The sequence below is a fragment of the Corylus avellana genome, chromosome ca7 (genome assembly GCF_901000735.1).
Source record: "Corylus avellana chromosome ca7, CavTom2PMs-1.0".
Classification (NCBI taxonomy): Eukaryota; Viridiplantae; Streptophyta; class Magnoliopsida; order Fagales; family Betulaceae; genus Corylus; species Corylus avellana.
The window spans coordinates 2337962-2352373 of record NC_081547.1 but is presented as its reverse complement, the minus strand read 5'-3'; the positions used below and the strand labels follow the sequence as shown (position 1 = coordinate 2352373).

The window sequence follows — 14412 nt, the reverse complement described above, 5'->3', positions numbered from 1 at the left end:
CAACAAACATCGTTACCGAGGGAGGTGCTTTGGGAATGTCCTCCAAGACATAGGGAGCACCTTGGTACCACGATGGTGGCACAACCATTCTGCTACTGTGGTGTGCTCTGGCAGCCTCACAATGACTGTAAGATAAGTGACCGAATTATTCTTACGTTTCTTTAAATCCGCTAGATTAACCTGTTTTTAATGTTAGAAAAGTAAACAAAATTTTGCAGAAGTTTACCGGCCGCAGTCTCAATGTTTCCAATAACATAAACAAAACAATTATTACCTTTTTTTTTTTTTTTTTTTGAAGTCAAAATGATTACATCTTCAAGTAGTGTAGCATATATCCCAATGATCAATTATATATATCAACTTAAAGACATTAGAAGGAAGAATAAACATGAATCTAGTCTTCACATAACATTATATATAATATTAATTATGCCCCCTACGAATCACCACGCCTGAATCGTTGAAGGTTCTTCTCAGAAGCAAGCATCCAGAAGGCAACAACAACATAGAGCCGCTAAACTGCAAATAGCACAAAACTTTGTCAATTTTCTCATATGGTAATAATAAAAGTAAAACATCATGAAGAGTAATGCTAGGATTGGAGTTTAAAAATATAATAAAAATATAATATATAGCATTACGTACTTTCTTCTAAATAGTCGGTCCTAATTAAAACGAGCCATGTTATGATTACACAAATTAGGAACCCATTAAAAAAAAATTAAAAATTAGGAACCCAAAAAACAAAAGAGGCGGCGATCTTCACCAAGTGAAAACTCTGCTATCATAACATGGTAGTTGATGATATTGCTTATAGGCTTTCAAATATTTCCTTCCGGAACATACAACAATAGGTACGTTGGAAAGTTACCTAGGGATTTTGGATCCGGTGTGTTGCACTATATACATCGCATTTTTTTTTTTTTTTTTTTTTGAGTTCATAGATAGTGGCAGCAATGTAATAATAAATTAAAAGAATGATGATTTTTGGATGCCTCAAAAGGCTAATGTGGGGTGGGGGTGGTCCACCCTCTTTGGCCACTTTCGTCACTTTGAGCTGCAGGTTGAGTCACTCTTTTGAGTAAAAAAACCGATATATATATATAGTTTACATAATTTTATAATTAAATAATACTAGCGTGCATGACCATTAATGCACGCCAGTATTATAGTCATGCACGCCAGTGTTTTATATATATATATAAAAGAAAGCAACATAAGACATACAGAGCGTATGTGTGAGATAAGGTAGCATTAAAGAAAGCAACACGCCAGTATTATTTATTATATTTTTATTTTATTTTTAAGCTCCGTATTATTACCATATGAGAAAATTGACAAAGTTTTGTGCTATTTGCAGTTTAGCGGCACTATGTTGCTGTTGCGTTTTGGACGCTTGCTTCTGAAGAGAACCTTCAGTGATTCAGGCGTGGTGATTCGTAAGCGGCATATATATATTATTTAATTATAAAATTTATTATTACATTCTTTTATTGTTTAAATAATTATTTAATTATTTTATAATTAAATAATACTGAGGTGCATGAAGTGTTATATATATCACTAGCCATAAAAATATATTCATAATTAATTGTAAACCTAGTCAAATGTCTTCATAATAAAAGAAAGCAACATACGGCGTACGGAGCGTACGTGTGAGATAAGGTAAAATTGTGAAGCAATCTTTGCCGTGAAATTTGACAAAACAATAATAATATATACATACCATCCTTCAAGGCAGCTGGTTTCTTGCCTAGGAGGAGGCTGGGTCTGGCTGTAGGGTGGAGCATACCCCTGCTGCGGCGGATACCCCGGCGGGGGGTAGCTTTGGACAGGGTACCCTGGTGGAGGATTATAAGCATCCTTTGGATACCCTACAAGAATACCATTGATCAATTAAACCACAAAAACCCATCAATATATATATATATATATATATATTACCATCAAGCAATATTACCTATCGTACCTTGAGAAGGAGGAACACCAACTGGAGGCTGCTGGTTGTAGTAACTCATGATCTCGATCTCTTCAAAACAAAGATTCTCAGAACGAATTAGGGAAAGTGTGAGCCTTTGCCTTCTGGGGATGCTTTATATAGAAATAAATAAAGGCGGCGAAGGAAGGTGGCAGAGTCTAGAACCTGAAGGAAGTTTCTTTCAGTACTGCCCAAACCGACTACCTCTTACGAAGAATTACGGCGAGGCACACGGTGTCGTTCAGCTTTAGCAATAAAGAAGAATAAAGCTGTCGGCAACCCAACAACTTTTTTCAACTTTCGGACATCCTGGAAAATATCTTACTCCTATTCCTACATGGATATCATGAAAGCTAAGCTAAAGAAAGGAATGAGAATAAAGAATAACAGCTAATAATTATCGTGATAAAAATAAAATTAAGTTCAAAAAAATCGGCATCATGAAAAAGCACTCGTTAACATGTTTTGGAAGTGTTACAACTTAGAATATTTAAACTATTTTATGTATAAGAATTAAATTCTACTAAGGAAATAGAATAAGGGAAATATAAAATATGTACGATCAACCTCATTTACCCGAAGAATTAGTTTGGGGTGAAGTGTCAATAACCTAAAGAAATAATATATAGCTTTTATAGATGGACTTTCTTCCAAAATGGATTGAAAGAAATTAACGTTTATTTATAAATTAAGCAGGTGATTTTTTCAAATGCTTTTTTAATAAATTAAGTTGAAAAGAAAAATTCAACCCAATTTGTTGAAAAAAAAAAAAAAAAAACTGTCCGTTTTTGAATTATGATGATTAGACACAACTATTATAGAAAATTGGAGTTTAGGAAAAATTTAAAACAAGTGTTAGACAAGCCTAAAGTTGGTTCACTATTGGATCCTGACTTGGGAGGTAGCTGATAGCTGTGTTTATTTGGAGAAAATGGTGCTTTTGAAGTGGGAAAATATGAAAAAGTGAAACAAAAATTAACTCACTGAGCCCTTATTTGTCTCGTGACCAAGGGGAACTATCCTGTTATGGAGACAAGATCATCATGCACATGCCTTGCACACAAGGGGAACAGTTTTTTTCGTGCGGGAATACCAATGAGAACCACATGCAAAAGCAAAAGAGGAGAAAAGTAAGAAGAAGCAAATTAAGCATCCCTGTCATTCCCATCGGCCTCGTAAGCAAGGGAGCTTGCTTACGTTTCTCCTCTTTTGCGAAGAAGACTGTTTTAAAAAAAACTAATTTCTTAAACAATCTTTAAAATTATGTTTATCCTAAGTACACCCACCATCACCTTATGCAAAAAGCTAAGATTGGCAGTTGGCACCCTTCGCCGCCACCAAGATTACCATGTGTTTAGTTGCCTTTGATTGGGCCGTGTGCCTGTGCGCACAAGACGTAAGTGGGAGGTACTCCGTGTTCCCAATTATTGATGTAACTTTCCCGACTTGCATTTTTGCACACTGAACACAGCATGCAAGGAATTACTCCAGGAAGCATGCACTAGGCACACGTAGTGCCTCATGACATGGCCAGTAAAATCCAGAGCCACTCTAAGCAGGGGTCCAGTGGACACATTGAGGATATTAATCAATCCCCTCCTGTTCAGGCTACCATATCTGGCTGGAGAGGAGAGAGGAAAAAGGGGGACTCGTATGTGTGAAAAAATCAGTCTACTAGGGTAAATATATATCATGATGCTCAATTGATCCTATCTAAATAGGAAGCCAAACTATGCACCAAATAATGTTACAAGATTGTGATGGAACTTTGGATTTTGTTCATTCCATACTCCGAACTTCGTAGCATCTCATATGCATGTACTGCCTTCGCAAGGAACATGACAGCTGCTTAAGACCAGAAGAGCCACTTCCGACGCTGATCAGCTCTACCTTTGCTGGGATTGACAGTGATTCTTTCTGCATTACCAACAACCCATTTGCTGAAATCTGGTGAAGAAACAAGTTCTTCCAAGGCTTTCTCCGTGGAGTCTCTTGTGAACGTTTCCCACTCGGACTTCGAAAATTTTCTCCTTTCAGGTGTAGCATGGAACGTAGAAGGGTATGACCCTGAATCTGACAGCTGACGAGGTGCTGTCCTGGTAAAACCTGAAGGATAGAATGTGTAAAGACGTCTAATATTTCCTTTTCATTAGTCAGATTAGTCAAATTAAGAATACATGAGATCAATCAAACCTCGATCAGCAGAATTGCATGGAGCCAAGGTGAAATTTTTGGTTCCAGGCGTAAAGAACTTGGAGTCATCATCACTCTGAACCTTGTATATAATTTCATCATGTGAATCTCCAAAAGGTGAAGAATCAGGCATCCGAGACCTTTTGCGTTTCTTTTTTGGAGATTTTAGCATATTCCTGTAGAAGTATTCCAGAAATGTAATGCATTACAAACCAAAGAACACAGCACAAATAAAAAGAAATATGCATGATGACATTGCAGAAATATTACAGCTAAATAGGTTCAAAAAAATATGCAAATATGTTGCATTTTTTCTTCCAGGCCAAGTTAACAAAGCATCTTCAGATTACTAGAAAGTAGAAACTGAGAATGTTTATCCCCTCCCCAAAATCAGTAAATTGTTTGTAATTGCATTTTCCGCATTATCAAAATTTGGAGACACCTATTAAACATGTTGGTGTTGAAGACCTTAATGGATGAAATGGAAGCAGATCCTGAAATCCTGATGATGGGAGGTAATCGTTAAGCTCCGGAATTGTAAAATCATACTTGTACAGGTGACGAAGGAATCTCAATCTACAGATTCTCCTCAATAGAGACGAGACCAGTATTCCAGATATTAAAGCTTCTGCTGCCAGAAGAGGATCTGCAGAACTCTGGAAGCAACACACTTGTCAAAGATGTTCTGGGCGTTCAGAAAATAAGACAGCTCATGTGTAGTAAATTGGATAATAGTTTTCCCAAAAAATAAAAAGAAAAAATATCGGTGGAGATAAAGAATTGATATTTCTGAGATCAATGAAAATAAACCTGAAGAATCATAACAGCAGCCAAAAGACGGATGGACCATGCAACAAAGTGAGATGTGCTTATATCAACTGATCCCTCTTCTGTCAGGACGAGCTTGCGGACTACCCAGAAGCCCATCCATGCCCCAGTAAGAGCAACAAAAGCCAGCAGAAATATTGCCAACTGCAATTCAAAGTTTTGAGAAACATTTCAACTTCTTAATTACCAAGTATTATCATCAGTGACTGCCCACAGTCCTTGCATATTTAATCATAACTACATGAATCTAAAGAGCAGGGCTTTATTTTCTAATTTATATTAAGCTGTCACTATAACAGCAAATGTCAGCTTAGCATAAAAGCAAAGTGCAACAGATTGGAAATTCTAATACACAAAACAGAAATCTAAATAAAATGACATAAACAATGACACCAAATGATCAACCCAAAGAATATTGGTGTACTTTTATGGATTCATGTGAATCAAGAATTCAAATTTTAGTTTCCACACCCAATATTACATACACTCCCAAATAGGACTTTTTTTTTCTTCTGTTTAACAAGTAGAGATCAATAAATTGAAGAGATGGCCATTGCAAACTAAGAACAAAGGACGAGATCCAAAAAGGAAGAGACCTTTAAATTTTATTATGTGTAACACTTTCAACACAAAATCTTGTGGGTATTAGGGAAATTTCTATGTAACAACTTCAAGGAGGCATCCCATTTTGAACAGGGATATATATAATTTTACCCCCTTAGAGATAGTTGTTTACTAGCATATTCCAAATGAAAAATTGCCCTAAACCACTAACAGAGGTTTTGCCTGTCTCTCAACTGAAACTGGATAGTGCACATGACTTGTGTTTGTATTTTAACTTGCGAAGAAAGCTAAACCATTACTCATTTCATTTGGATTGATAAGATTTATCTCATTCACACCCACTTCTTTACCACCGAAGCCAAAGCCAACACAATAAAGCTCTACCAACAATATATGTGTCTAAGTAAAACAGATAAATACTCTAGCAGATTTTTTTAAAAAAAAAAAATTCAAAGGTGTCGGCAAAGAAGTAACTCCTATATACCAGAAATGCAAAGAAGCCAAAAGAAGCCAAAAGAAGCCAAAAGAAGCCAATGCGTTGTTGTTCACTAATTACTTTTTCACATGTACTGTTAAAACAACATCTTCCCAGCAAACAAAAGAATAACATGCAGATAGAAAGATCTAGATGAAAGACCACGATTCTCTCTTCACAGCAGATTTACATACATACAGGATAGTACAAGTCTTCATTGATTCCAATCTCCGTAAGTATCGCACGGCACAATCCAGGTAAGTAGCGGAGGAAAAAAGATCCCAACCCAACCTGACAAAAACGATTGTATTTGAATAATCTCTTTCATCTAAATTAGGGGAGTCAAAAGTGAGTTGACTTAAGTTTGATACCTACAGCAGATGCGTATATAAAAATTGCGAGTGAGTTCTTTCGACCAGTCGGCAGAAGCTTCATCCCCTGTCAATAACCAAAAAGAATATTGCCATATTACAATATCAGAAAAAGATGCCTAAGCAACAAAAATAATTTCTTCGGACTAATGAGTAGTAGTCTGAAGTGGTGTTAGGCAAAATTCTCACTTTTAGATGTAGCCACCACAGAAAAAAAATTCAATTTTTGTTTGCAAACCACTTACCCAAAAATATGCAAAAGTTAGGGTATAACTGATTAGTTAACACAAATTAAATACTTATTTGCAAGTCCAATAAATTTCAACAAAAAATCCAGATTATACTTGCAGCTTAAAAATTGTAAATGGAATCCAATTATTAATAGTAAAGGAAATAAAAACTATATTACCTGAAAAAGTATCATCAATATTACAAGGATGACTCCGATTAAGATTGCACTTCCATAATAAAACACTAATGACTTGCTTAGAAAGGAAGCGACGCTCATCAAAACTATGCCCAGGATTAAACATATTACGCGATATAAGAAAAATTCTGCAAAACAAAATAACAGTCATTGAACCGGTTACTAGTGTCAAAAATATGGTAGGAGGGAAATCCATCAAAATATAAACTAAAAAAGTACCTTCTTCAATGGACACCATAAAGTTTTCTAAGGATGAACCAGTAGTCCTTAAGTCTAAGATCCTGTTGTCAAAAGGTGACATGGACCGAACCCAAGAACCCTTGGTAACTTTCTCCCACTGGCCTAGAGGGCACATCCCTGTCCTTAGAGATGTATTACTGCAAAGGAAACAGACTACTCTTATTTAATAAACAAATTCTTTAGCTTGGTACCATATGCTTCAATCAATTTTTGACACGACTATTATCTCCAACCACTTATGAATACATAAAAGAAAACCTTTACTTATTTCTTAGTCGAGAATTAAGAAGAATGGGGACCTCATAAAAATAACTTTGTTCTGCATCATGTCCTTAATTCAATATATCAATCAACAAATTAAGTTTATCTAACCAAATGCAAAAATGCTGATATTTGAGACTGAACACACGTCCGCACACATACTTCCCACAATTTTCAATGATAGATATAGACTGTATAGCGGAACGCTTTATCTTGAACAAACACAAAATTGCTGCATGCATGCAAACTTCTCCAAAGCAACAGCAAACACATCATCACTTCTGAGGATTTGTAACATCAAGAGAATTGAATTATAAAACATTAAACTATTTGTCCCAGACAGTCAAATCAGTCTCTAGATATGAGATGTCTGGTGTGAAAACCACATGATAGGATGACTCACCTATGGAAACAAATCTCAGGATTCGGTATACGAATGCTTGGATCTTTTTGTGATACATTCACCTTTGCTGAGTGGGCAATTTTTTTCAAATTTTGAAGCCTTGACAATCCACTGATACGAACTCTTTCACAGACCACTGAAGTGCCAGGCTTCGAACCTGGAGAGTTTTTCACTGGCAGACCGCTTGATAGCTGCAGCCTAGTAGATTCACCAACAACTGTGAAACCAAAAAGATAAAAGCAGAGTATCACTATCTATCCAAATATTCAAATGCATAAAACACATTTCCACCACCAAACGCTCCTAATATAATTTTCACTCCCACAAAGGTTCATGTTAATAGCCAAAACAACAACAAAACAAAAAGAGAGAAAACGAAAGGAGAATACTCTAAAACAACCTCCCTCCATGAGCCTAAAAAAGAAATTTCTATTCCATTCCCTCATTCCTTCTGAGAAACGAAACAGCAGGCATAAAATCCAAATGCCAAAGTACAATGAACAGAGAACATAACATCTAAGCTGGTATAACTTGCATCACATATGAATCAAAATTGAACAATTAACTCCATCAAATGCCATGAAATAATGAAACAAAAAATAAATGATTTTTCTCAGCATGTTAATCTCTCGCTAACTAGATAAGAAAACCAGAATTTGCAGATAAAAAAGAAGAAAAATATCAAGGAACAATTTTACCCACTGAAGGCGAGATAAGTACGTGTTGCTAACCAACTCTCCGTAAATAATAAAAAAAAAAAGAAGAAAAAGAAAAAAGGCCAAGGAAAACAGAAAACTCGTATTTTGCTTTCATATTTTTCACCAAGAAACTACAATCAAGTATTTTACATCCTGTCAGAAATTTAGAAACTTTCACGGTCTGTTTCTTCTAACTTTCTCCGAAGCTATGTCCAATTTCTACTACTGAATACTTTACAAACTTTAAAACCCTAGATTTTGGAAATGCCCGAGAGGCACAGCCAAATTCAAAGCGTAGTGGAAGAGAAACTACCCAAAGAGCGGTCAGTGGCGGGGCCAACGGAGACCCGACCTGGAATCGCGAGGAAGAGAAGCCAGAGAATAAGGGCGAGGATCCGAACCGGGTTTGCCGAACCCATGATTTCTGAATTCCCAGAGAAATTGGCGCGCATTGAAAGAAAATACGGCCACGTTGGGAGGGCAACTCTGCTATTTTGCATCCAGCAGAGGCGCTACAGTTTTAATTGGGCCTCACCGACTTCAATCCAGGCCCAAATATATATCAGCGCAAGCTTTTTTAGCTTTTTAAAACTGAAAAAGCTAAACCCTTTAAGAGAAATGAGAATAAATGGTTACCAAACGGCTGCAATGATCACAGAAAATGCTAAACCCTTTCATTTAGCCATTACATAGGATTTTATATTAAATGTTAGAAATTGGTCTTGGGCCTAACTCAACCCAAAAGCTAACTCAAGATTTGAAGTTTTCTCTCACCCTTATAAATGGCTCATCTCCTTAATACTCAGACAATGTGGGACTTCCAATACGCCCCCTCACGTGTGGCAGGAGGACATCCAAGCCAACACGTGCGAATGGGTGACGGTGGGCCACAACCAATTGGGCTAGGCTCTGATACCATGTTAGAAATGGGTCTTGAGCCTAACTCAACCCAAAAGCTAGCTCAAGAGTTGAGGTTTCCCCTCACACTTATAAAATGGTCAATCTCCTTAATACCCAGGTAATGTGGGACTTCCAACATTAAATCTAGTGAATGACAATAATTTCCTTACATTTTATTAATAAAAAAAAAACTCGAGAGGCCGTGGGTCTCCTTAACACAATAACTTTTTTTTTTTTAATCTAATGGCATAATTGTATATTCAAAAGTGATAAGGGTATAATTGACCTTTTATCTATTTACCGTTGGATTGAATAGATAATTTTAACGGAATGAGGCTAAGTGAAAGGACAATGTAGTTCGGAGTGCTAATTGCAACTTTTAAAAGTTTGAAACCACATTGCAATTTGAGTGTAAATTTATTTATTTATTTGCACAATTTGAATATAAAAATAAAGGGTAAGTATAGTTTACCCTAGATTGTAATACACATATAAGTTTCTTACTTGTTAGTGTTACTTTTCAACTAACGGTGCCCAATGCCCAATGACCAATAATGTAGTAAAAGGACGTTTATACGTATGGCAAATTTATTGTCATGAAAAATTTCAAATGACTTAATTTGAGCCATGAAATTAAGAAGATATTATTTCCATTTTGTTTATTATTATTATTATTATTTTTGACTTGTCTACACAAGAGGGGGAGAGAAATTTAAACTTGTGACATCCGCTTCATTAGGCGTGGTCTCAACCGATTGACCTACTTCTTTGGGACATTTCCATTTTGTTTATAAGCTTTGGCTTTGTTTGTTAAATTTTTTTGTTTTTATATATTTTTTTTATTAAAATAAAAGTATTAAAAAACGACACAAACACAAAAAAAATAAATAAATAAAAACACAAAAATAATTCGTACTTTTACGTCACGCCATAACATTTTTTTTTCAAAATAACAAAAGAAAATCCCAAAATATATTAATAAACAAAGCATTTATATCTGATATTGATATTTAATTTGTGCTAAAAACTTTCTAGCCCTCTATATCTTTTTGCAAGGAATAAAAGAAAAGACGCGACCTGAGACGCACGCTTTCTTTCTGGCAAGGGGAAAAGCAGCTTCATTGCCAACGTGGTATGGTTAAGACAAAGACAAAACATGGAACAAAAATCTCTTGGTCGCATGATTAAAGGTGGGGTGGGAGTAAGAGAGACAGTGATTATAGTATTTGACAAATATTTCAATTGGGGGATAGAGACGTCGTAAAAAAAAAAATTCAGAAAAAAGAAGGAAGTCTAGTGGTGGTAGCACTATTGTGCTTGTTCGTGGCTTTTAAGAGGCATTTTTATTTTGTATTTAAAAAATATATTTTTAATGAGATGTAAAGGTGGAAGTAATTTTTTTTTTAAAAAAAAAAGAAAATTTGAAGAGTGCTTTGTGGTTTTGATTATTTTTTCATGCCTATGAATCCATAACCAACAAAAAATAAAAAATAAAAAATAAAGGGTTTGACGTGACAAAAAATATTGGTTATCCTGCAAAATAATTTAATTAACTAAACAAAACAAAGCCATTTCGACTGATCAACGCCGGCCACCCTGCAAAATGCAAACTCTCCGTAGGCACACGACTCGTAAGTAACCCATTCAGTCATAGGTTACATAGTAATAAATCATGACAAGTAGAAGATCTAAAAGATAAAAAGTAAAAACATGGAATCAGAAATATTGGCAATTTTTTAAAAAAATTGAAGTAATGTGACATTACAGTTAAATGTATTAATTTTAAATTCAGACAGTATCTATTTTAAATTAAATGGAAAGGATCCTTGTAGTTATTGGACGGTGTGGTGACTAATAACATTAATATGATCATGAGTCATAAATCATGAGAACCCACCTCCATGAAAGCACCCACGATCGAGTTCATGCATGCATTCATGGATGCATGACCTCATGGGGTGTACAGCTAAGAGACGGTGTCGGCTAATATCATAGATCTAGTTGAATACCATAATTGAGAGCTGCAAGATCTCCTGCAGCAGACAAAGACATTTCCTTCCCTTCCTCTTTTATCAGGTAGAGTAAATACCAAGTCTTTGAACCATGTCTTTAATGCCAACTTAAAGGACACTCTTTCTTAGCCTACAGATCTCAGTATGCTAAACCCCCACTATTTTAATCAGCGGATAATTTCACTTTAATAATTCATGTTGATGCTCTTTATCATGGTATTTATTAGAATATTGTACTTTTATTTTCTTTTATCCTATGTGTTTATTTATGTGAATGAAGTTTATTTGTTAGAATTAAGGTTGGCTAACAAATATAATGGTGTACTTAATTATGAGTTGTGATCCCACTCATCATGAATCCAACCCATCAACCCATTGAAAAAAGTAAGAATCAATAGATAGCCGGCGGCTAATTACAATTAAGAAGAGTGGTGGGTACTCTAATTTCAGAGTTTGAACAAGTATCCAAATTGAGCTACGTGCATCTAACACAAACCCTAGCAAGAAAGGTCTACAGGCAACATGTGTCCAAAATTATAAAGAGAGAATATATATATATATATAAAGGTATTGAAAAAAGAGAAAGGATTGGTTGCGGTTTTATTGGTGGGGAGAGAGTAGAGAGAGTGAGACGATATATGAAAGTGAGAGAGCATCGTTGGGTAGCGACTGCTGGTGATTTCAAGTTCCAACCTCTGCAATGCTCTGCAAGGCTGGCCTCCATTGGCCCCCACCACCATGGTGCCTGCCCACACCACCTCTCATACTGCTGCCCCCGTTGTTTCCCTGCCGGTGAACCTCCTGCTCCACCTGAAAAAGAGAGAGAGCCAAACAGTGACAATTCACTCCAGGAATAATTAATAATACAACCAACAACAAAAGTATGTGCTTTTGTTGATGTTATTATTTTCTTAAAAGAAAAAAAAAAATATTATCAAACAAAGTCATGAATTGGCCTGGTGGTTCCGACCGAGTTGATGCTGACTATATATATATATTTATAGAGAGATAAGTAGTTGTGGATGTCCGGTCCGGGGAAAGAAAAATATGAAACATTTTAAAGAAAAATAAAATAAAAGGATAATTTTGAAAGGGTTGACTAACTAAAAATATTTTAAAATGCTAAAAAAAATATTGAATTGAAATGTATTTTTTAATATATATACTTTTTGGTTCGATGGCCCACGTACAGGCCCAAAAAAAGAAAAAAGCAAAAAAAAAAAAAAGGGATGATTCGTTTAGAGGCAGAAGAACAAACAGGTCAGTAAGTGGAAGAGCCTTTTGCGTTATTTCTTGAAGTGCCTTTTTCTTTCTTTGTCGTTGCTCCTTATAAGAGACAAGTAAATGGTGGAGAGTGAGAGTGAGAGTGAGAGCGAGAGCGAGAGTGATCCTTTAGGCAAAAGGTGCTAAAGTGAACATCCACAAACATGCATGGTTTAAAGTATGAGAAATTAAAAAAAAAAAAAAAAAAAGAAAAAAAAAAGAAAGAAGTATGAGACATTATATTTCCCCCGTTAGTTTATTAATAAATCATAGATAAATTACAAAATTCTGCTAGCTCTAGCTTCAAACTACCATGATCATATTCCCTGACTTCTACGTTCAAGTCATCACAAAATAAAGGCAACCAACCACTTAAATTCAGACATTTATAATAGAGACACGTGGCAAGCATCTTCGTACATGTATAAATAATTATCAAGGTTTTTTTTTTTTTTTTTTTTTTTCCTTTTTCCAGTTTAATATTTTAGGGTTTAGCTAAAAAAACATTTGAGCACCCTCAATATAACTATAGTATTATTTCTTACAAATTTTTTACCCGAAGAAAACTTACGACAAAATAAAACGTGTTTACCATAGCTAAAAGACGTGCCTTGAAACCTGTAATCTAGACAAATTAAGTCCAGATTATTCCAAACTCAGAGATAAGATTTAAAAATAAGGAATCCATAAGAAAATCACCCGTATGTTCTATACTCTCATGCTTTTTCTCTTACCGATTCTTGAGCACTAAATAAAAGAGGCCCTTATTATTTGTTGAAAAAAAAAAGATTCCCAAAAAATCACATCCTACAATGGCGAGATTATTCTAACAAGTTTCAGTAATTAAACAGCAAATCAATGAAGGGTTTTCACGTTAAAAAAGATGTTCACCTTGACTGAACCGGAGTTCTCGAATTTCGGTTTCGGATTCGTGTTCGAACAACGACCCGAGTCCTTCCTTCTCGTCTCAACGCCAACGCCAACCCCAAACCCAAGCCCTCCTTTCTCAAGCAACTTCCCCAGTTTCACGCACTTCTTCGCAGCAAACTCCTTCAACACATCTGCAAACAAATACACAAAACGTAAAATCCAACAATAATAACGACAAATCTGAGCACGACCACGTAGTAGTGGTAATAATTTACTATATATAGTCTGCCAGTGTCACCTTCGAAGCTAATCAAACGATAAGCGTGGCCGATGAGCAACGTGTCATCCGGTCGGAGTAGCTTGAGTTGCTTCAACGGCGTCCCGTTCTCGGACTTCGTCGTCGGCGAGGTCACCACGTGCGCCACGTAGTGGCCCGGGTTCGAGTTCATGACCTCGTGAGCGCTCACGGACCAGTAAACTCTCTCCACCTTGTTCCCCGGGTGTTGAATAACCACCGTCGCCGCCTCCGCCGCCTGACAGTTCCCCATCTCGCCGGACTCCGTCAACGCCAACGATATAGTTAACGAAGCACGGTAGTAGTACTTTTTTAGTGCTTTCTTGAAAGTTGTTTGAAGAGGCGAGGAAGGTTTTGGTAGAGGGGCGTTAAATGAGATGCCCAGGCACAGGCAGCCAGTGTACGTACGGAGAGAATCGACGTGATCTTAAGGCGTATTAAATTGGGTCCCTGTTGTTGTTTGGGAAGCTCGTCGTCGTCGGGCTCTGGCGATTGACGTGACAATGAGGTCACCGACGTAAACACACAGACAGTTTCTCTCAGGTTTTTTGGGAGAAGGGGGAATGAGAAAATGTGTGGGTTTGGAGGAATCAATGATGAAGTGGTGGGGTGCTTAAATTGCATCATCAGCTAA

General features: G+C 36.3%; 3 protein-coding genes across 5 annotated transcripts; all 3 read right to left on the bottom strand.

Annotated features, from left to right (window-relative positions):
- Positions 1-332: 332 nt before the first annotated feature.
- Positions 333-2299, bottom strand: LOC132187430 (cysteine-rich and transmembrane domain-containing protein WIH2-like). Of its 2 annotated transcripts, none has more exons than XM_059601739.1 (3): positions 1961-2299; positions 1727-1874; positions 333-519 (listed from the first exon to the last, which is right to left on the bottom strand). In XM_059601739.1, the coding sequence occupies exons 1-3, from the start codon at positions 2016-2018 to the stop codon at positions 474-476; spliced, it is 252 nt and encodes an 83-aa protein (XP_059457722.1). In that variant the 5' UTR covers positions 2019-2299; the 3' UTR covers positions 333-473. The 2 variants fall into 2 exon arrangements, with proteins under 2 accessions (XP_059457722.1, XP_059457723.1); XM_059601740.1 differs by having other exon boundaries at positions 1970-2292.
- Positions 2300-3632: 1333 nt separating this feature from the next.
- Positions 3633-8927, bottom strand: LOC132188664 (uncharacterized). 2 transcript variants are annotated; one of them, XM_059603185.1, is made up of 10 exons: positions 8752-8927; positions 7741-7957; positions 7056-7213; positions 6819-6964; positions 6414-6476; positions 6237-6329; positions 4982-5143; positions 4640-4827; positions 4172-4347; positions 3633-4084 (listed from the first exon to the last, which is right to left on the bottom strand). In XM_059603185.1, the coding sequence occupies exons 1-10, from the start codon at positions 8888-8890 to the stop codon at positions 3828-3830; spliced, it is 1599 nt and encodes a 532-aa protein (XP_059459168.1). In that variant the 5' UTR covers positions 8891-8927; the 3' UTR covers positions 3633-3827. The 2 variants fall into 2 exon arrangements, with proteins under 2 accessions (XP_059459168.1, XP_059459169.1); XM_059603186.1 differs by having other exon boundaries at positions 4721-4827.
- A 2798-nt stretch (positions 8928-11725) lies between these two features.
- Positions 11726-14379, bottom strand: LOC132187253 (uncharacterized). The gene is made up of 3 exons (XM_059601501.1): positions 13782-14379; positions 13505-13674; positions 11726-12160 (listed from the first exon to the last, which is right to left on the bottom strand). Exons 1-3 carry the CDS (start codon positions 14029-14031, stop codon positions 12032-12034), a joined length of 549 nt encoding a protein of 182 aa, XP_059457484.1. The 5' UTR covers positions 14032-14379; the 3' UTR covers positions 11726-12031.
- Between the last annotated feature and the right edge of the window lie 33 nt (positions 14380-14412).